This window comes from Scyliorhinus canicula, chromosome 25 (genome assembly GCF_902713615.1).
Source record: "Scyliorhinus canicula chromosome 25, sScyCan1.1, whole genome shotgun sequence".
Classification (NCBI taxonomy): Eukaryota; Metazoa; Chordata; class Chondrichthyes; order Carcharhiniformes; family Scyliorhinidae; genus Scyliorhinus; species Scyliorhinus canicula.
Window position 1 is genome coordinate 9,109,067 of NC_052170.1, and position 24,023 is coordinate 9,133,089.

At 46.6% G+C, this 24,023-nt stretch overlaps 1 protein-coding gene across 1 annotated transcript in view; it reads right to left on the reverse strand.

Moving 5' to 3' along the window:
* Positions 1-22,029, reverse strand: part of LOC119957031 (heterogeneous nuclear ribonucleoprotein U-like protein 2) — a 355,048-nt gene extending 333,019 nt beyond the window's left edge. The window contains exon 1 of the mRNA XM_038784614.1: positions 21,516-22,029. Coding sequence (XP_038640542.1) covers positions 21,516-21,563 — 48 coding nt within the window. The 5' untranslated portion in view covers positions 21,564-22,029. The remainder of the gene's footprint in view (positions 1-21,515) is intronic.
* Positions 22,030-24,023: the final 1,994 nt, after the last annotated feature.

The window sequence follows — 24,023 nt, forward strand, 5'->3', positions numbered from 1 at the left end:
TTCAGGAGTTGTGGGAGGAAACCGGAGCACCTGGAGGAAACCCATGCACACACAGGAAAAATGGGCAGACTCCGCTCAGGCAGTGACCCAAGCCGGGAATCGAACCTGGGACCCGGGCGCTCTGAAGCAACAGTGCTAACCACTGTGCTACTGAGGGACAGAGAGGTTTAGGGCAGGAATTCCAGAACTTGGGAGCACAGGCAGCTGAAGGCAGGGCCGCTAACGGCGCAGCAAAGAAAAATCAACGCACAAGGTCAGGACTGGAGGAGCACCAAGATCGGAGGGTTGTAGGGATGGAGGAGGTGACCGAGGCCATGGAAGGACCTTAAAACAAGGAGGTGAATTTGAAAACTTGAGGCATCGTGGGACTTGCTGCCTGCCTGTAGACTTAACAGATTCTGATTGAAAACTAATGAAAAACACATTGCAAAAATGCAATTCGGAAAGAATTACTGTGTATAACATCCGAGGATAGTTGTTCTATATAATCTTAAAAAACATTGGAAACAGCGCCATCATGTGGCTGAAGCTCAAGCTTGGCCATGCAGTTCACCTATGCAGGCAAAGCCAGCAAAAAATGTACTTCACACAGGTCTGCGAGGTCACATTCATAAAACAGACAAAAAAAAACGCCAATTAAAATGAAGCTTGAATTTATTTTATTGCAAAGCTGAGTAATGCAGGTGTACCCAGCGTCTATTGGGGTAATTCTGCCTCAATAAGGCATCTTATTAACCTCACAAGACAGTGACGTATTGGGTAGAATTCGGACTGTGGCACAAACTGGGCAGTGTTGAAATGGTCGCCCATCATGCGGCCTACCCAATATATGGCTTCATTGACTGCAGTGTAACAGTTTCCAATGAGATTGTCTGCAGGACTCCCATACAATCCTGCCCAGATTTCTACCCCATACATTTTCCCCCACCAGCCACCCTGCAGCCCATCTCAGTCAGATTGTCAAATTAGTGCAGGGGTGGGCAAACTACGGCCCGCGGGCCGCATGCGGCCCGCCAAAGGTATTTCTGCGGCCCTCCAAGTCATTAAAAAAATAAATAAAAACATTTTAAAGGTTAATGGGTGGGGGGGCTGTTGGGTTACTTACTGGTATAGGGTGGATACGTTGACTTGAGTAGGGTGATCATTGCTTGGCACAACGTCGAGGGCCGAAGGGCCTGTTCTGTGCTGTACTGTTCTATGTTCTATATGAGGCGCCCAGAATCATAACCGGGTGAAGTAATTATTTTACTTAATATACTATGCGGCCCTTTGTGAATTGTGAATTTCTGAATGCGGCCCTTGCACGGAAAAGTTTGCCCACCCCTGAATTAGTGCCTTCCGCCTGCTTTACGTTCAGCCATTTGGGGGGGGGGGAATGAATTGTTGATCTAGTATCCCTCCGCTGCGGAAGGAGGCCATTTGGCACATCGGGTCTGCACCAGACCTTGCTCCGATAGAGCATCCTATTTGGGCCCAGTCCCTCGCAACCCCACCCAACTCTTTGGGCAATATTTGCGTGGCCAATCCACCTAACCTGCACATCTTTGGACTGTGGGAGGATAGCGCAGCACCCGGAGGAAACCCACGCAGACACGGGGAGAAAGTGCAAACTCCACACATCATCCGAGCTCGGAATCGAACCTGGGTCCCTGGCACTGAGAGGCTGCAGTGCTAACCACCGTGCCATCGAGCCGCCCCAAGTTCACTTGTCAAGTTGAAGCTACACTATCAATTGCAAAAGCTCTTGGGGATGACCCAATGAGGAATGAAATTGGGTGGGGTGGGGGGGGGAGAAACACAGTCCAACACCAAATTACTATTTAATTGGTGCAAACTGTACTTGCGCCGATATCAGGCGAGTGTGATTTTGGGTTCAGCTACGAAGCTCCCGGCGAATGGTTCGCCCACGTGGCTCGGAGGCCAGCAGGGCTGTCATCATCGCAACAAAAAAAACCCGAGGGGCCGAGTCAGAGCAAATGAAAGGAAGCGCAGGAGCAAGAGGGAACTTACATCTGTCTTCAGTGTGTCCATGATATGCTATAGCGCCCAGTGAATGACTTCATGAAGCACAGCCACTGTTGCACTGTGAGGAACACGGCAGATTTTCACATGGAACTAATTACACAGCAAGATGCCACCAACAGCGCCAAGCCAAATGAATAAAAGGAAAACCACTATGGGTGCTGGAAATCTGAAAGGGAAACTGAAAACGCTGGAAACATTCAGAGGGTATAGCAGCATCTGGGAGGTCTGTGGGAGGAAACCGGAGCACCCTGAGAAAACCCACGCAGACACGGGGAGACCGTGCAGACTCCACACAGTGACCCAGCGGGGAATCGAACCTGGGACCCTGGCGCTGTGAAGCCATAGTGCTCACCACCATGCTACTGTGCTGCCCATCTTCCCAATATTCAGCTGAAGGCCATTTCTGCTCATCAAATGTAGAGGCAGTGTAGGGGTTGAGAGAGGTGGTAGTGGATCGGTGGGAATGGGTGTCATCAGTACTTCAATTTACTTTCATCCTGCACCCATACCGACCTAAATTTCAATGCTTCCTTAGCCATGCAGAGAAACCGAAATATTAACACCCACTAATATAAAAACATATCACTGAGCAATAGGTTTCATGTAAAGACAAGCTACCAAAAGGATAATATAATGCATACAAGAATGATAGGACTTCCCATCCATTGAACGGTTACCTCTGTGCCCAGAGTTACAGATGGAGATGACCATTCAACCCATTTGTGTTCATTTATTCAGAAAGATCCTGAATTTCTCCTCCCCCATCCTGCTCCTGCATCCACCATTGCCTTCGTTCCCCAATCTGTAAGATCACTGCCGCTGCATCACCAGGATCTCACAGATAAGCCTTCAGCTTACCTTTCAGAGGACTGAGCGGCGTCCGTCCCTTGTCCGGCCCCAGTTCAATTTAGCGTTAACAATTGGGTGCCGCTTTTTTCCCCCCCACAACTTCCCGATTTGCGGGGAAACCTCCCGACTGCGAACCTTCCAGCCGAAGAAAGCCCAGGTTTTCACCGGCCTGGCTTTGGAACTCAAACAGGGATTCAAAATGCCGCACAACACTTCGCTCGCCAGCGAATGCCAGCGCGGCCAACATCCATTTCCAAGTCACGGTACTCGATTAGCTTTGTTCCATTGTGGAGCTTGTTGCAGACATCTGGAACAACGACCCAATTCCCCCATATTTGTCAGTGATCCGTCAGCAAACTGCATCCCTACAGTAGTCCATAGTAGGGGCAGCAGGGTAGCATGGTGGTTAGCATAAATGCTTCATAGCTCCAGGGTCCCAGGTTCGATTCCCGGCTGGGTCACTGTCTGTGCGGAGTCTGCACGTCCTACCCCTGTGTGCGTGGGTTTCCTCCGGGTGCTCCGGTTTCCTCCCACAGTCCAAAGATGTGCGGGTTAGGTGGATTGGCCATGCTAAATTGCCCGTAGTGTCCTAATAAAAAAAGTAAGGTTAAGGGGGGGTTGTTGGGTTACGGGTATAGGGTGGATATGTGGGTTTGAGTAGGGTGATCATGGCTCGGCACAACATTGAGGGCCGAAGGGCCTGTTCTGTGCTGTACTGTTCTATGTTCTAAAATGCCCGATGCAGTTGCCGAGGGTCGGAAAGGGGCAGTACCGAGCGGTACAAAGTATTCGAATTACACAGTATCTACAGCAGGCCATGCAGTCCCCACTGATCCGTGCTCCACACAAGGTTGCTCACTCCCTGTCTTCTCCCACCCCCTTCATCCTATCCTGGCGCAGGCATTCCAGTGTTGTTATTAGAGGTTAACTAAAATATAACGATGTTCTGGTGAAGTTTATTTTAAACACAACGGCGTACTGAACTCAGAAAGAGCAGTAACATTATTGCTCAGTGTCACAGCCCAGGGTTGGACACATTTTTAAAAATTTATTTAAGGGATGTGGGCGTCTGGGCCAGCATTTATTGCCCATCCCAAACTGCCCTCCATTTCAGAGGGGCATTTGAGAGTCAACCACATTGCTGTGGATCTGGATTGACATGTAGGCCAGACCAGGTAAGGACGGCAGATTTCCTTCCCTAAAAGGACATTAGTGAACCAGATGGGTTTTTACAACAATCGACAATTATTTCATGGTCATCATTAGACTTTTCGAACCATAGAATACCTACAGTGCAGGAGGAGGCCATTCGGCCCATTGAGCCTCTGAAATAGCACCCTACCTAGGTCCAGTCCTCCGCCCCATCCCTGTAACCCTACCAAACATGCACATCCTTGGATACTAAGAGGGCAAATGATCATGGTCAATCCACCTAACCTGCCCTTCTTTGGACTGTGGGAGGAAACCGGAGCACCCATCGACACGTGGTTTATGTGCAAACTCCACACCAAGTCACCCAAGGCTGGAATTGAACCCTGGCACGGCGAGGCAGCAGTCCTAACCACTCTGCCTCCCCGCAATTAATTCCGGATTTTTATTGAATTCAAATTTCACCATCTGCCGCAGTGGGATTCGAACCAACAGCCCCCAGATAGAACATAGAACGATACAGCGCAGTACAGGCCCTTCGGCCCTCGATGTTGCACCGACATGGAAAAAACTAAAGGCCATCTAACCTACACTATGCCCTTATCATCCATATGCTTATCCAATAAACTTTTAAATGCCCTCAATGTTGGCGAGTTCACTACTGTTGCAGGTAGGGCATTCCACGGCCTCACCACTCTGCGTAAAAAACCCACCTCTGACCTCTGTCCTATATCTATTACCCCTCAATTTAAGGCTATGTCCCCTCGTGCTAGCCACCTCCATCCACGGGAGAAGGCTCTCGCTGTCCACCCTATCTAACCCTCTGATCATTTTGTATGCCTCTATTAAGTCACCTCTTAACCTTCTTCTCTCTAACGAAAACAACCTCAAGTCCATCAGCCTTTCCCCATAAGATTTTCCCTCCATTCCAGGCAATATCCTGGTAAATCTCCTCTGCACCCGTTCCAAAGCTTCCACGTCCTTCCTATAATGAGGCGACCAGAACTGTACGCAATACTCCAAATGCGGCCGTACTAGAGTTTTGTACAACTGCAACATGACCTCATGACTCCGGAAGTCAATCCCTCTACCAATAAAGGCCAACACACCATAGGCTTTCTTCACAACCCTATCAACCTGGGTGGCAACTTTCAGGGATCTATGTACATGGACACCGAGATCCCTCTGCTCATCCACACTACCAAGAATTTTACCATTAGCCAAATATTCCGCATTCCTGTTATTCTTTCCAAAGTGAATCACCTCACACTTCTCCACATTAAACTCCATTTGCCACCTCTCAGCCCAGCTCTGCAGCTTATCTATGTCCCTCTGTAACCTGCAACATCCTTCCGCACTGTCTACAACTCCACCGACTTTAGTGTCGTCTGCAAATTTACTCACCCATCCTTCTGTGCCCTCCTCTAGGTCATTTATAAAAATGACAAACAGAAACGGCCCCAGAACAGATCCTTGTGGTACGCCACTCGTAACTGAACTCCATTCTGAACATTTCCCATCAACCACCACTCTCTGTCTTCTTTCAACTAGCCAATTTCTGATCCACATCTCTAAATCACCCTCAATCCCCAGCCTCCGTATTTTCTGCAATAGCCGACCGTGGGGAACCTTATCAAACGCTTTACTCAAATCCATATACACCACATCAACTGCTCTACCCTCGTCTACTTGTTCAGTCACCTTCTCAAAGAACTCGATAAGGTTTGTGAGGCATGACCTACCCTTCACAAAAACATGATAGATATTATTCCTATCTAGATGATTATAAATCGTATCTTTTATAATCCTCTCCAAGACTTTACCCACCACAGACGTTAGGCTCACCGGCCTATAGTTACCGGGGTTATCTCTACTCCCCTTCTTGAACAAAGGGACCACATTTGCTATCCTCCAGTCCTCTGGTACTATTCCTGTAGCCAATGATGACCTAAAAATCAAAGCCAAAGGCTCAGCAATCTCTTCCCTGGCTTCCCAGAGAATCCTAGGATAAATCCCATCAGGCCCCGGGGACTTATCTATTTTCACCTTGTCCAGAATTGCCAACACTTCTTCCCTACGCACCTCAATGCCATCTTTTCTAATAGCCTGGGTCTCAGCATTCTCCTCCACAATATTATCTTTCTCCTGAGTGAATACTGACGAAAGGTATTCATTTAGTATCTCGCTTATCTCCTCAGCCTCCACACACAACTTCCCACCACTGTCCTTGACTGGCCCTACTCTTACCCTAGTCATTCTTTTATTCCTGACATACCTAGAGAAAGCTTTTGGGTTTTCCTTGATCCTACCTGCCAAAGACTTCTCATGTCCCCTCCTTGCTCGTCTTAGCTCTCTCTTTAGATCCTTCCTCGCTTCCCTGTAACTATCAAGCGCCCCAACTGAAACTTCACGCCTCATCTTCACATAGGCCTCCTTTTTCCTCTTAACAAGAGATTCCACTTCTTTGGTAAACCACGGTTCCCTCGCTCTACCATTTCCTCCCTGTCTGACTGGTACGTACTGATCAAGAACACGCAATAGCTGTTCCTTGAACAAGCTCCACATATTCAGTATGCCCAACCCTTGCAGCCTACTTCTCCAACCTACACATCCTAAGTCATGTCTAATGGCATCATAATTGCCCTTCCCCCAGCTATAACTCTTGCCCTGCGGGGTATATTTATCCCTTTCCATCACTAATGTAAAGGTCACCGAATTGTGGTCACTGTCTCCAAAGTGTTCACCTACCTCCAGATCTAACACCTGGCCTGGTTCATTACCCAAAACCAAATCCAATGTGGCCTCATCTTGCCTTGGATCTCTGGATTACTAGTCCAGCGACGGTACCACCACAACGCCACTGCCTCCTGATTTGGCCCATCCGAGTTTTCATTGGTGTTTTTTCTTCACAAACCACCCCGCTGCCCTTGGTTTCATGTTGAAACATCAAGAGGTGGGTGTTTTAAAGTTGCAAAGTCTGTTTGTGGTTTTACTGAGAATTGGAAATGCTGAATGGGTTGACAGGGGGCAAGCGAGCATGAGAATGAAAATTATAAATACAAAGCCCTTATCTTTCAACCTCAAATTTAGGGCAGAAACAGTGAATCTTCTATTCAGTCTTGCAAGTCACGGGAGTTGCCAGTAACCAAGAGAGGAAAGTTGATCAATAGAGCAAATTACGGATGAGTCAAATTCAGAGGAAGTTATTAGGGAAATCAAACTGAACCGCATTTCATTCACATTAGGACCAGAAACATTCAGAAAAAAACAAAAGCACCTCTCTTGTTTATAAACCTCCCCTTTAGAAACAAATACAAGTCCCAAAGAAAAGAAATCGGCAAATGGCAGTCAGACCAAGAGGAGAAGATTTTAAGAGTAGTGATCAAAAATAAAAGCTCAGATAAGTTTCTAAAAAAAAAGAGAGAAAGTGTCATCAAACGAGGGAGGGAGATGGTGAGGCGCAAGGGGCTGCCTGGTCTACAGGCCCGAAGAAGATACGAAAAAAAAAACCTTTCAGTCTTCCCAACATTTAGCTGCAGGAAACTGCGACTCATCTCCACACCACCCCCCCCCCCCCCCCCCCCCAACCCACCATGGCTAGGAATCATGACAAGCGGGGCAACATCGCAAAAGGTCAAGATGTGGTAAAACGATCGTGGAGAATGGCATCATGAGTGGACACGTGGAGGGCGGCACGGTGGCGTAGTGGTTAGCACTGCTGCCACACGGTGCCGAGGTCCCGGGTTCGATCCCGGCGCCGGGTCACTGCCCCAGGTCAGTTTGCACATTCTCCCCGTGTCTGCGTGGGTCTCACTCCCACAGCGCAAAGATGCGCAGGGGAGGTGGATTGGCGACGCTAAATTGCCCCTTAATTGGGGAAGAAAATAACTGGGCACTCTAAATTAATTAGTGGACACATGGAAGCGGATTCCACGCCTGGGGAGCGTGTTGGGAGATGGGGTATGCAGAACCCTGCGCAAGTCCTGACATGCAGACATGCCACTGACCGAATATGTTTTCCCATGAAGCACTTTGGGACTTTTTTGATTTTCATTAATGACTTGGATGAGGGAATTGAAGGCTGGGTCAGTAAATTTGCAGACGATACGAAGATTGGTGGAGTTGTGGATAGTGAGGAGGGCTGTTGTCGGCTGCAAAGAGACATAGATAGGATGCAGAGCTGGGCTGAGAAGTGGCAGATGGCGTTTAACCCTGAAAAGTGTGAGGTTGTCCATTTTGGAAGGACAAATATGAATACAGGGTTAACGGTAGGGTTCTTGGCAATGTGGAGGAGCAGAGAGATCTTGGGGTCTATGTTCATAGTTCTTTGAAAGTTGCCACTCAAGTGGATAGAGCTGTGAAGAAGGCCTATGGTGTGCTAGCGTTCATTAGCAGAGGGATTGAATTTAAGAACCGTGAGGTGATGATGCAGCTGTACAAAACCTTGGTAAGGCCCCATTTGGAGTAGTGTGTGCAGTTCTGGTCACCTCATTTTAGGAAGGATGTGGAAGCTTTGGAAAAGGTGCAAAGGAGATTTACCAGGATGTTGCCTGGAATGGAGAGTGGGTCTTACGAGGAAAGTTTGAGGGTGCTAGGCCTTTTCTCATTAGAACGGAGAAGGATGAGGGACGACTTGATAGAGATTTATAAGATGATCAGGGGAATAGATAGAGTAGACAGTCAGAGACTTCTTCCCCGGGTGGAACAAACCATTACAAGGGGACATAAATTTAAGGTGAATGGTGGAAGATATTGGGGGGGGGGATGTCAAAGGTAGGTTCTTTACCCAGAGAGTAGTGGGTGAATGGAATGCACTGCCTGTGGAAGTAGTTGAGTCGGAAACATTAGGGACCTTCAAGTGGCTATTGGGTAGGTACATGGATTACGGTAGAATGATGGGGTGTAGATTAATCTGTTCTTAATCTAGGACAAAAGTTCGGCACAACATCTGGAGTGTTGCAGGCATTCGAGTAGAAAGGTCACGGGACAGACACCAGGTTTGATGTCGCATTGGTGTAGACAGTGAAACAAAATGTTGCATTTCCTGATACAGAGATCCCTCATCTTAGTAACCACAAAGTTCACATATGGGTTCTTGGAAGTTCCTCAGAACTGTGATTATTATCAACGAAAATGATACACCGCCTTTGCTAAAGTGGCTTCTAGATTAACATAAAAGCAATGAGCAATTTCATTATTTTCACATTTCGCCTCAGGGGCAGGTGAGATTATCTCACTCTAAACATCCACACAAATTCATCTCAGCGTCGAGCTGCCGAGGCACCAGTTTAACTGAAATAGACCAATGATCTCAGGAAGGAGAGATAAGGTTGCCTGGGAAATGGAAAGCAAGCGGTTTGAGGAGGGGAAAATTGAGTCAACTTCATCCGATGTCGATCAACGATTTTGCAACATTACCCAATATTCATGTATTCAGCAGCCTCGACTTACAGATAAGACCATTAGGCCATTCGGCCCATCAAGTCTGCTCCACAATTCAATCATGGCTGATGGGTTTCTCATCCCCACTCTCCTGCCTTCTCCCCATAACCCTTGATCCCCCTATTAATCAAGAACCTATCTACCTCAGTGACTTGGCCTCCGCAGCCTTCTGCGGCAAAGAGTTCCACAGATTCACTGAAACAAATTCCTCCTCGTCTCAGTTTTAAAGGATGGTCCCTCCAGTCTGAGGCTGTGCCCTCGGGTTCTAGTTTCTCCTGCTAGTGGAAACGCTTTCACTCGATCCAGGTCTCTCAGTATCCTGTAAGTTTCAATGAGATCCCCCCTCGTCCTTCTAAACTCCCATCGAGTACAGAACCAGAGTCCTCAAGATATTACACGTGAACAAATAATCAGGTCATGTTGAGGCAGGACAAGGACAATTTTAACAGACCTACCTATACAAGAGTTTGGATTCAGCGAGAGGTTCCATCAAGACGAATACTGCTTAGTGCATGTCCTACATAATGGATAAATCTTCAAGTGCTTAACATTAATGTTTTAAGAAACACTTCAGAGAGGCAGTACATCCTGATCATAAACATTTGAATCCCCCCCCCCCCCTCCAAACACAAAAGGAAAATGCTGTGGGATGGCGGAAATCGGAAATAATAACAGGGAATGCTCAGTAGATCAGGCTGTAATTAGGGAGAGGGAAACAGGGAGCAAACTTTTCAGGTGAAACACCTTTTGTCACAGAAAAAGTGAAGTCACAGATCTGAAATAGGGCAAATTAGAGGCAGTTCAGTTCTCAATATTAAACTGCAGAAGGAACTGACCTGCTCAGATTGTCCAGGATTTTCTGTTCATGTTTCAGACTCTAGCATCCGCAGTAATTTGCTTTTATCCATAAGGAACTGGTCTGAGATTGACAAATTAATTCCAGATCCTTACTGTAAGACACGAGTCAGCCCCAGGCTCACTTTCTAACCTCAAACTTTTTATTTTGGTAGTTCAAGCAAATTGATCCCAACGGTAATTTTACTGTTTGTTTAAAAAAGGATACCCAAGGATGTTGAAAAAAAAAGGTTCATTTTGTCAAAGGTTTTAGTCTTGCAATCATGTGGACCATTTGCAAAAATAATCAGTGTTAAGGGGAAGCAACACTGTGCATAAAAGGGTGCCGATTGGTTAGCAAGTGGGCTCTGGATGGTAGAGGTTTTGCCATGGAGAATGCACCAGTTGATGATGACTGTAAATCAACTGTCAAGCATTGTTTGAAATTTAAACCAGGCAGCTTTCTTTTAAATTAATTTATGGGATGTGGACTTCGCGGGTAAGGCCAGCATTTATTGCCCATCCCTAATTTCACTTGAGAAGGTAATGGGGAGCTGTCTTCTTGAACCGCTGCAGTCCCTGTGTGTAGTTACACTCACAGTGCTGTTAGGGAGAGAGTTCTGGGATACTGTCCCAGCGACAATGAAGGAACGGTGATATATTTCCAAGTCAGGGTGGTGAGTGGCTTGGGAGGAGAACCTCCAGGTGGTGGTGTCCCCAGGTATCTGCCACCCATGTTCTTCCTAGATGGTAGCGGTTTTGAGTTTGGAAGGTGCAGCCTAAGGAGCCACTGCATCTGGTAGATGGGACACACTGCTGCCACTGTTTGACAGGGGACGGGGTCCCAACCAAGTAAACATTCTCAAAGAGTTGTTGACGCAACACCAAGGCCAGATATAAACAAACAAGTAACACTCACGCATCCCTTGCAAAGACAGCAAACAAATCACAACCAAGGAACAAGCATTGCAGAGAGCAGCTAATGAAATGGCAACAAAATAAACCCCAAAAGGCAAACCCGACAGATGTTGCCCGGGTCACAGATTTACCACAAAAGGGGGAAGACACCAGAGAGGCGAGTGGTAGTAGCCTCTGTCCAGTATCCCCAGGCATAGGGATCTGGATGATCAGCTGAAAAATGTATGGCAGCACGTCACGATCCAGAAATGGGAGCCCTTCGGAACAGCCATGTCGAAAGTATCAAGTAAACCTTAATAACGGAGGTTCAGCAAAAGTGCCAAAAGGCCCAAAGACTGGGATCAGTGCTGGGATCTTTGCTCTTTGTAGTATATAGTATATATAAATTCAGAGGAAAATGCAACTGGTCTGATTAGTAAGTTTGCGGATGCCACCAAGGTTGGTGAAATTGTGGATAGCAATGAGGACTGTCAGAGGACACAGCCGGATATAGATCAGTTGGAGACTTGGGCGGAAAGATGGCAGATGGAGTTTAAACCGGACAAATGGGAGGTAATGCATTTTGGAAGTTCTAATTCAGGTGGGAAATATACAGTAAATGGCAGAACCTTAAGAGTATTGTCAGGCAGAGGGATCTGGGTGCACTGGTTCATAGGTCACTGAAAGTGGCAGCGCAGGTGGAGAAAGTAGTCAAGAAAGCAGATGGCATGATTGCCTTCATCGGCCGGGGCATTGAGTTTTAAAATTTGCAAGTCAGGCCACACATGGAATGGAATGTTCAAATGTAGTCACCACACTACCAAAAGGATATGGAGGCTTTGGAAATGATACAGAAGAGGTTTACCAGGATGTTGCCTGGTCTGGAGGGCATTAGCTATGAGAGGTTGGATAAGCCCGGTTTGTTCTCATTGGAATGCTGGAGGTTGAGGGGCGACCTGATAGAAATCTACAAAATTATGAGGGTCATGGACAGAGTAGATAATCAGAAGCTTTTTCCCAGGGTGGAAGAGTCAATTATTAGGGGACTTAGGGTTCAAGGTGCGAGGGACAAAGTTTAGAGATGTGCAAGGGACGTTTTTTGTTTTTTTTTAAAACAGAGGGTAGTGGGTGCCTGGAACTCGCTGCCAGAGGTGGTGGTGGAAGCAGGGACGATCTTGACAAATACATGAATAGGATGGGAAGAGAGGAATATGGTCCCTGGAAGTGTAGAAGGTTTTAGGTTAGATGGCAGCATGGCCGGCGTAGGCTTGGAGGGCCGAAGGGCCTGATCCTGCGCAGTATATTTCTTTGTTCTTTGATGCAAGGTCCATATATTCCAACTATGACCTAACTAAGGTTCTGGTAAAGAACCATCATAATAATACTGTGTGGCAACCACTACACTGAACACTATATCCCAGGTGTGGCCTAACGAAGGTTCAGTGGGTTAGCCCTGCAGCCTCATGGCGCCGAGGTCCCAGGTTCGATCCCGGCTCTGGGTCACTGTCTATGTGGAGTTTGGACATTCTCCCCGTGTCTGCGTGGGTTTCGCCCCCACAGCCCAAAAGATGTGCATGCTAGGTGGATTGGCCACGCTAAATTGCCCCTCAATTGGAAAAAATGAATTGGGTACTCTAAATTTATATTTTTTTAAAACGTTATCGAGAGTATCAGTGGCGAGACCAATCTGATACGCATCAAAAAAGAGGGGTAAAGCAAATGTGACCCGCTCTTCCCAATGCATTTCAACATTACAATGGTCCCTCTTGCAGGAGCGTACATTTGTGCCTTCATGGAAGTAAGATCAACTGTTTGGCGTTGGTTTCACCGATGACATTGCGCTCCTCAGCAACCCCCACGTAGAAATGAGCCATCCATCATCCAGGCTTTCTGCAAACGTATATCTAATAGAACACTGTGAAAACCAAGGACTTCCATTTCATGCACAAACTTCCTGGAAGACTGACAACTGTGACATGGCTCCATTTCATACACACCGCCTGACGAAACAGAGAAGCACTTGGGAGCAGGAACCGACCCTTGGGCGGATGCAGCCGCGGAGAAGTGGGGGCCCAAATTGGAAGCTTGGACAGACGGTCTGAAAGCAACGGCCCTACATCCTAAGCAAAGGGTCACAAGTTACCGGGAATACACTCGCGCTTTGTCACTCGTAGAACTTTCCCAAAACACATTGATCAAGCTCAACCACATTATCCAGAGCACAGTTAAAGAAACCCTTCGCCTCCCACGACACATTGTCAATGGAATCCTGGGCAGCAGTAACAGGAGTGGAGAATTGGGATCCCCCAAAGTGAAGTGGTAGGCCAGTACAGTGATTGAACCCGTGCTGCTGGCATTGAACCCACGCTGCTGACATTGTTCTGCATTACAAGCCAGCTGTTTAGCCCGCAGTGCTAAGCCAGCCTCCTTTGCGCACAGTGGGACGAACAACAAAACAACAATCAAATCTCTGAAAAATGAAATGAAATGAAAATCGCTTATTATCACAAGTAGGCTTCAAATTAAGTTACTGTGAGGAGCCCCTAGTCGCCACATTCTGGCGCCTGTTCGGGGAGAAGATTAAAAGTCGGCGGAGAAATCCAGGACATCCTGAGAAAGAAATACAGAGAGAGAGACCCAGGATGAGGGCAATCTCAATGACTTCTTAGATACACATTGGGCAGACATCATCCCAACAGCAAATCCCAAACCGATCAATGTATATGCAGCTTGGGGAGGGGGGGGGGGGGGGTGAGGAGGAGGAGGTTGAATGCATAAAGTGGGCCAACCTCCAAAGCCAAGGAACTGGCTAAAGTATTATGGCAACAGCTACATGCCAAACACTTGCCTCAAAACAATGAACCACTGTTCATTCGTTAAGAACACAAGAGTAAAATGGCAAAATAAATTTTTTAACCCACTTGCAGGCATTTGCCCCAAAATCTGAATGGAAATTCTACCTATAACCAAGACTCTTTGCCAATAAGGATGGGATGCTTTGGAAACCTGGCCTGGTGTTTGTGAAAGGTGAAGAAGCAGCGGTGGTGGATATAACAGTATAGCATGTAGAGTTACAACCCATTGGGAGAAAGCACCAACACCTGAAATACGAGATACAGGTACTAACCAGCGCCCATTAGTTTCTTTGGATTCGCAACAGGAAGCTTAAGGGAAGTGGCTGGAAATGAACAATGGCCTAATGCGTTTCCCAAGAATCCAAGCCTTTTGCCCAGCTTGTGTCAAGACTAACAATCCCTCGGGCACTTGAACGCTTACAAATCTTTGGAGATAAATAATCGAAGAATAGTCAGAGCCCAGCATGGTGGTGCAGTGGTTAGCACTGCTGCCTCACAGCACTGAGGACCCGGGTTCGATGCTGTCCCCGGGTCACTGTCCATATGGAGGTTTGCACATCCTCCCCCTGTTCGCGTGGGTCTCACTCCCACAACCCACAGATGTGCAGGGTAGGGGGATTGGCCATGTTAGATTGACCACGTTAAATTGCCCCTTAATTGGAAAAAAAAAATGAATTGGGTACTCCAAATGAATAGAAAAAACAGAGCCGAGCCTGGAACCAAGTCACATACCTGCGGACCTGGCGGGCACAAGACAAAGGTACTGCATATTCCCAGTGTGGGTGAAGACAAAGGCTAACACCTGAACCCCGGGAGCTAGGTATGGGGAATTGTTTCATGTCATTTTCTTGGCCAGTTGAGTTTAGCATTTTATTTTGGCAGTACCTCGAGATGTTATTCTGGGTGGTTGGTGTATGCTCGCAACAATCTTTATATTAACTGAAATCAGCTCTTCCTGTGTTGATGCAAATAATTAAATAAAAGTGGCAACAAATATCAGGCGATGTATTTAAGGGGAGGTCTTCAGATCACTAACTATGCAAATGGTTACCCAGTCACTAGCCCGTTGGGATGGTCCACATTTGGTCAACGTCGAAGTTCACGGTCAGTTACTTTCAACCCTCCCTCTCTAACAAGTTAGAAGTTAATTTCCCTGGTGTGGTCACTCCTGGAGCAAGTCACAATGTGGATAAGCTGCTACTCACATTAGGCGCAACTAAATTTGTGTGTTATAAATGAGCCCAGTGCCTCGTCATCTAATTACTGATGTGCATATACGGATGAACAACATTCCCACCGTCTCTACTTACTATCAAGGCTCAATCGGATTGGTCAAGGCATTGTCCTGGGGAATGAACCAGTGAATGGCCACCACATTTTATTTAGCTGAAACAGGCGCAATGTGTGCACATGTTCTGTCGGCAAGCGACAGGGTCCTCCGTATTAATAGGTATAGATTCCAGTACATGTAAATGCACCACACTGTGAGCCGGATTGACAATGTTAAAATTAGTCACCTGTGTAATTCTTAGCACACTGAGAAACATTTAGCAAATGTTGGCCAACCGCAGAGTCACATCTAAATGTTGGACACCGAGTTCCAACACTCAACCTTTCCCGTTGCAAACAGCGCTCCACCAGTCTTTGGGATGCATGGCCTACATACCTAGCACCACATTTGCACTGAACTTCATTTAGCACATTACTCATCTGTGATAGACGGAACGTCTTTTTGGCTGGACAGCAGCATCCTGTTAGTGGCAAACACCACTGGTGTTGCTACTGGATAGTAACAGCCAGCTTAACCTGTTGCTCAAATTGTTTGAGGTATCGTGAATGCAAGCATTACTCAAGTTTACTCAGATAAACAAGCAATTGTGATGCGTGCACATCATTCTGCTACAACAAAATTAAATCCCACCCCCCCCCCCCCCCCCCCCCAACCCGAGAATTTCCACCTCGGGGATTAAGCTTGGATTAAGCACAAAATATTTTGACTTCCATCGTGGCATATATTAACGTATTATCAAATCATGCTTCCCCCTTGAATGAAAATAAATCAGATTGTGCCTCGTGAAGCATTTCAATCTGATTCAGTTCACACATGAAACCCATTATACAGGCCAGTGCATAACTTGCAACAAAAAGAGGCCATTCCCATATAAACTCGCTAAAAATGGGCATCCGTCAAGGCAACAAAATGCATTGGAGTAGCCGCAATGCCTCAGGTTGGCTCGTTCTTGGCAATGTTTTGTCGAGGGGTTCCAATTTTAACCCTTACATGTCGGTGAACAGCGCAGCCCAGGTCCAACGCTTTGCAGGTTTTTGTTCCGATGCAGCGCGGTATTTGGGGAGCCGCTGGAAGCCCTCCGCCACCTTCGCCCCACTCCACGCCCACAGCTGCCAACCAAACCCTTCGTCTTAAGAAATCTGGATTTCGGGACACTTTTGGAACCCAAGCTCCAATATTTTGTCAGCGAATGTCCTATTTACAACTTTCAGCACGGACTGCATGCAATCTCAATCGAACACTAAAAAGATGGCCGGCAGAGTCAGGTGACTTCTGCAGTTTTGGCGCAGATTAACTCACGTCTGAAAATGCCCATGGAAGATTCCCAAATGCAAATGGGTTTCTCAGGAGTGAAAGGGACCGTCCTCATCAGCTGAGTGAAAGAGATTTACAAACAATGGCTGCCAGGCGTGGCGAGGCTAAGAGGATAGAATATTAAATGAGGTCTTCCAATAAGCTAATCGCAGTTGGTATACTAATTGTTAACCTATCACTTCCCCCCCCCCACCGTATATCAATCACCCTGGTCATATGACTGAAACTGGCTACAGACAATAAATCTATTATCCCAAGAGCCAGAGGGAAACTGTTCATTCCACACAAGAATATCACAAAGAATAGCAGCAGCAGCCATGCCGTTCTAAAAACCTGGAGATCATTACATCTTAAAAATATCCCCAGCTTATTCGTTTTTCAAAGTCCACCAGGATCGAATTGAGCTCCTGGTAAGAAAACTGCAAATGACTTACTTTCTGACCTGCTGAACATCCATAACTGCGAGGGAAACCTGTGATAACCCTGATATACGATTACAGCTATTGAACCCACCTAAACTACCCTTCTAAAGTGAAAGTGCTGCCTTCAAAACTCACACATAGGTTTTTCCTATGACAAGGCAAATACGTGAACTACTCTTTCGTTTAAAACTTATAAAAGTGCATGATCCTCTTGAACATGTGTGTCCATGGGAGTAACGCAGTGCTAAGGCTGTCAGGGTGAATGCAGAGATAATCTTTTTTTAAATAAATTTAGTGTACCCAATTTATTTTTTCCCATTAAAGGGCAATTTAGCGTGTTCAATCCACCTATCCTGCACATCTCGGGTTGTGGGGGGAAACCCACACAAACACGGGGAGAATGTGCAAATTCCACACGGACAGTGACCCAGAGCCAGGATCAAACCTGGGGCCTCGGCGCCGTGAGGCAACAGGGCTAACCCACTGCACCACTGTGCTGCCCTGATAAATAATCTTCTTTATTTAAACCCACAAAAGCTTTCTGTTGTTATTTATATTGACTCAAGGGCTAAGAAGTACACACAGTTTCCTGAAATAAAACACACCAATTACATTCAGTCAGGGAAAAGGACCAATATTTCAGTTTGTTCCCGACCTGGACAATAATGTTTGGTTACAGGCCTTAGGAGGAGTAGGCCATTCGGCCCTTCGAATCTGCTCTGCCATTCAATATGATCATGGCTGACTTGATTGTGGTCTCAGCTCCACTTTCTCCGTCAGCCCCTCATAACCCCAGACTCCCTTGTTGAAAAGAAAATCCATCCAACTCAGCCTTGAATAAACTCAAGACATTTCTTCATGAATAAGTGCAACTACATTTGCACTGGAATGTCTACGAAGTACACGTTCATTCATAAAACATTAGGAAAGCATTTTCAATTTGTTTTGATTTTTTTTATACAATTAAGGGGCACTTTAATTGTTTTTTCGGAATGGCAGCCGGTGACCAGCGGTGTCCCACAGGGTTCAGTGTTGGGGCCGCAGCTGTTCACCATATATATTAATGATCTGGATGAAGGGACTGGGGGCATTCTAGCAAAGTTTGCCGATGATACGAAGTTAGGTGGTCAGGCAGGTAGTGCTGAGGAAGTGGGGAGGCTGCAGAAGGATCTAGACAGTTTGGGAGAGTGGTGCAGGAAATGGCTGAAGCAATTCAACGTGAGAAAATGTGAGGTCTTGCACTTTGGAAAAAAGAATCCAAGCATAGACTACTTTCTAAACGGTGAGAAAATTCATAATGCCAAAGTACAAAGGGATCTGGGAGTGCTAGTCGAGGATTCCCTAAAGGTAAACATGCAGGTTGAATCTGTGATTAAGAAAGCGAATGCAATGTTGTCATTTATCTCAAGAGGGTTGGAATATAAAAGCAGCGATGTGCTACTGAGCCTTTATAAGGCTCTGGTTAGGCCCCATTTGGAGTACTGTGTCCAGTTTTGGGCCCCACATCTCAGGAAGGACATACTGGCGCTGGAGCGTGTCCAGCGGAGATTCACACGGATGATCCCTGGAATGGCGGGTCTAACATATGATGAACGGCTGAGGATCCTGGGATTGTATTCATTGGAGTTTAGAAGGTTAAGGGGAGATCTAATAGAAACTTACAAGATAATACATGGCTTAGAAAGGGTGGACGCAAAGAAGCTGTTTCCGTTAGGCGAGGAGACGAGGACCCGTGGGCACAGCCTTAGAATTAGAGGGGGTAAATTCAGAACAGAAATGCGGAGACATTTCTTCAGCCAGAGAGTGGTGGGCCTGTGGAATTCATTGCCGCGGAGTGCAGTGGAGGCCGTGACGCTAAATGGCTTCAAGGCAGAGATAGATAAATTCTTGATGTCGCAAGGAATTAAGGGCTACGGGGAGAATGCTGGTAGGTGGAGTTGAAATGCCCATCAGCCATGATTGAATGGCGGAGTGGACTCGATGGGCCGAATGGCCTTACTTCCACTCCTATGTCTTATGGTCTTTAGCGTGGCCAATCCATCTAACTTGCACATCATTTTGGGCTGTGGGGGTGAGACCCACACAGACACGGGGAAAGTGTGCAAATTCCATACAGGCAGTGACCCGGGGCCGGAATGGAACCCGGGTCCTCAGCACTGTGAGGCAGCAGTGCTAACCTCTGCACCATCGTGCCGCCCATCATTTAAGACAAGAATTGACAGTTTTTTTCTTTCACAGGATCATGAGTTTTTGGAACTCAGTTTCCACGTCCCCCCCCCCCCCCCCCCCCCCCCCCCAATCCCCTTTTTGAGGAAGGAAGTCTTTAAATGTTTTTTTAAGGCAGGGATAGGTAGATTCTTGATAAGCAACAGGGTGAAAGGTCACCGGGTGTAGGCGGAAATGTGAAATGTAGACTACGATCAGCTCAGCCATGATCTTACTTGAATCGTGGAGAAGGCTTGAGGGGCCAAGTGGCCTCCTCCTGCTCCTAGTACTCAAGTGTGCTTACCCTGACCCTGTAGAGGGCAGCAGCTACAATGGAGCTTCAACACATTGGCCCCCCAACTTGTGCAAATATTCAAAACAACAACAAAATGTACCGCAGAACACAAAATGGGCCGATCCCACCTTTTAGGTTTGAGATACTTCACACTCCATCATACGAGACCATTGTACGGTACATAATTTGGGCCAGTCTAACCTGCTTGGTACAACATAACATACAGGAGCTTCATTTCGTAGTAATACAAGTAAAAATAACAATGGAACAATTATCTTTATTCAGCATTACGTGCGTCAATATTCCTAAGAGCAAAAATAAAATGTTACCGTATCCAGAGTTAATCTACATTGGCTTGCTTTACTACCCTTGGTATTGGCAGCCCTTCTCTCAGCAGGTACTCAGCAAGACCTTGGAAAGTAGGTTGACTTCTGCAGCCTCATTTGAAGCCAGGGGCAGCCCAGTACCATACAGACACAGGTGGTCTTGCTGTTGGCTGCCTTCCTGCTCCAGGATTAGAGGCTCAGGGGCTGGTTTAACACAGGGCTAAATCGCTGGCTTTGAAAGCAGACCCAGGCAGGCCAGCAGCACGGTTCAATTCCCGTACCAGCCTCCCCGAACAGGCGCCAGAATGTGGCGACTAGGGGCTTTTCACAGTAACTTCATTTGAAGCCTACTTGTGACAATAAGCAATTTTAATTTCATTTCATTCACCACCACCCCCCCACTTGCGCACAGCAGCAGCAAAATATTTCTGCCCTCCTCCCAGGGTACAGGTTCTCCTCCTGGAGGAACCGTTAGCAGCCACAGCCAACACTGCAAATAACGGTTCGATTTGGCATTGCCCGTTAAAAATTGGTTGGACAGCAAAATGTCAAATTTTGTCCAAAATGTCCAAAAATCTATCCTGTTCCACTCAAGACCAGGCTACCGCCAAGAAAGCACAACAGTGCCTATACTTCCTCAGGAAGCCAAGGAAATTCGGCATGTCCACACTGACTCTTACCAACTTTTACAGATGCACCATAGAAAGCATCCTATCGGGCTGCATCACAGCCTGGTACGGCAACTGCTCGGCCAAAGACCGCAAGGAACTTCAGAGTGTCGTGAACACTGCCCAGTCCATCACATGAACCCGCCTCCCACCCATTGACTCCATCTACACCTCCTGCTGCCTGGGGAAAGCGGGCAGCATAATCAAAGACCCCTCCCACCCGGCTTACTCACTCTTCCAACTTCTTCCATCGGGCAAGAGATACAAAAGTCTGAGAACACGGGCGAACAGACTCAAAAACAGCTTCTTCCCCGCTGTTACCAGACTCCTAAACGACCCTCTTATGGACTGACCTGATTAATACTACGCTCCTGCATGCTCCACCCGATGCTGCCGTCTAGGTATTTACATTGTGTATCTTGTGTTGCCCTATTATGTATTTTCTTTTCATGCTCGCAGAAAAATAGTTTTCACTGTACCTCGGTACATGTGACAACAAACAAATCCAACATCCAATTCATCCCTGAAATTTCTGTAAGCAACGAGATCGGAGACGCTGCAGCAGAAGTGCTTCAAATGGAATGCCTGCCCCAATGAAGCAGATAAAGTTAAAGCGGCACTGGCAGAGGGGACCAGAAACTAAAGTCTATTTTACCCTCCCAACGGGGTGTAGTACAGCAGTTTACGGAGTCTATTTAAAAAAGAAATTCCACAAACTATAGCAATTTACGATTGAAAGGACAGTAACAGACTGGATTATTCTGCCACACCCCCCGCAAGATAGCCATGGGCAGGACGCGGGCCATGTGAAAATCCACTGACCTCAGGGTAGGAATTACTGGTCACTGGGCGGACGTGGCCGAAGAATCCCGCCCAATGTCTCCCGCAAAATACAGTTCATGGAGGGTAGTTACAGAGAAGTTATGTGAATAAAATCACTTACAGAAGTCTCTGGGTCTGATTGACGGGAGAATTGTCCAATCACGTCCATTCTGCCCAGAATCGAAGTGCCACCTGGTGCCAACCTGATGTTTTGAAATGAAAATCGAATGTTCTTTGGCCATCAGGTGCACTTTGAAATAAAGCACCTCAAGCTTGGGTCGGTGTCAGGGAGACTGGATTGTTCTCTGGGAGGTGTAACTGTCACCGGATTCATCTGTTCTGCTTCGAGCTGGGTGATTAGTGGCAACTAGAAAAGCAAACCAAAAAAAAAAAAAGGAGGGGAAAGCAGAACTGAGAGTTTGAGTTAACGGCAATCCACACGAACCAGAGGTGGCAAAGATGTCTCAGAAATGGGCTGGAAGGAAGTCGAAGGAAAGTGAAATCAGGGAAGGAAAAAAAAAGCCTCACAAAGCTCCCCTCGGCATAAGCTAACTTCGGTAACGTACGATTTGCCACCACGTTTTTCCATTGCTGATTGATGTAGACCCCCCCCCAAAACTTGTAGAGATCTGGAGGTAAAGGACAGATTGGCAGCGTGGGTAGTAAATGCGTCCTTGAAGCAGATCACAAATTCTCACAGCACGATTCATGTCGGGAATTTTTCTTTTGGATCAGGCCAAGCACTCGGGTTTCCACCTGCATGGGAGGGCTTTTCGCGTCAGTCTGTAAAGGTAGAGTCAAGCAGAGATGACAACATGGGCAGGTCCACCCTTGAAACAAAATCCGAGGAGGCTAACAATAGCTGAACGTTTTTTTTTGGTACGGGAGGGAGGAAAGGGGAAGGTGCACTCTCAATACACCTTCAACATACTAATAGATCTGGTTGATAAATAAGCACGCTAATGAGATCTAATATCCACTTGCCAACTTTTCCATAAATAACAGTATTAGCTTACGAGAGCTACCATATTTGAGAATCAAGCAGTGTTCGGTGTAAAATAAAAGGCCCTCTTTTGCCACTGGGCCCACTTGCTCCTGCCTTTCCCACTGTGGGCAGGAATCCGACAAGTTGACCGCCACTAATCAACTTCACAACCAGCAACAATACGGGCCATGAATGAAACAATGAGATTGCGGAAGAGATTTTGGTTGCACGGTGGTGAGGACTGCGGAGTGGTGCATGGCATTACTGTCCCGTGTGTACCCAGTTCAAGTACAGCTCAAATTTGAGAACTGCTATGCGCTGAACTGAAGTGAGAAGCTACAGGGCGATGCCATGCCCTACTCGGCCTGATGTGAAGCTGGGAAAGATTTACGACACGCAAGAAGGGCGTTTAGCCCATCATGCTCATGCTGGTCGAGAAAGAGCGAGCCAGTCCAATCCCACCTCTATGTCCCCCAACAGGTCTCCATGAAGAAACTTTAATTATGATTGCAAATGATGGGGGGGAAAAATACAGACGGGGCCCAAAAGTAGTTAATTTTTTTCCCAGTCTTTCGGAGTTATCAATCAGCAAGCAGGTTTGAATCTAGCAGATAAGCAAAACCGCCAGCTCTCCTTCCATCATCACAAAGCTTTTTTTTGCTTCTCTTGAAGAAAACGCAGTGGTTACCCATTTTTGGAATGAGGCTCTCAATGATCACAGCAACAGTGTGGCACGAACTCCCCACAAAAGGTTGCTTTCACAGAATGCAATCTCTTGGACAAGTACATCGCTGATTCCACCTCCATTGTTCTGGGGTGTGGTTCCAACCTTCCCACTCCATAGAATCCTTACAGTGCAGTTGGTGGTCATTCGGCCCTCTGAAAGAGCAACCTACCTAGACCTGGGGTCCAGCAACAATGATGTAATCAAACCGGCCAAGCAGCCAATCACACCAATGTATTCCCACAGGCAGCAAATCAGGGAGTAAAATGCACTGGGTTTTTTTTCCCCCACATGCAAAATTTAAATCTCAGAGCAAAATAAATTATTCTGACATACATACACACATGGGATTAAGGTAAAAACTGAAGGATCAAAAACTTTAAAAAATTTAAAACCTGAATTACTGAAATGGAGAAACTTAACATTCTGTAAATACAAAATTACGCTGTTCAATAATGATTAGGTTCGGACATCATTAAGTCCCGATTGCACCTCATTCAACGAGGTACAACCTTTTCCAAGGGTTTTCACAGAGATGAATACTGTAACGGCAAGTTTTTGTCAGATCAGTGATTTTCTACATGTCTGAATTCAACAGCACACCCAAAGAGGAGAATCACTGACAGCAACTTCTGGATTTTCACATTTTACTTCCCGAATTCCTGAAGTTGCTACCAATTTCAGAGGAGTAATGACAATGAATGTTGGCAGCTTCACTGGCACTCTACAATTCAGGCCACTGGTTAGAATTTTACCTTTTACAGTTTAACAAAAATAGAGACATGATACATCATACACGCATGCATACTGACACTTGGATTCCTTCCAAATTCAGAACATCCAACACATCTCTCTTGTTAGCCTATACAAGAAACAATGCTAGTTTGGAATTTCAACCACTTGCTTCCTTGTGCATTGTT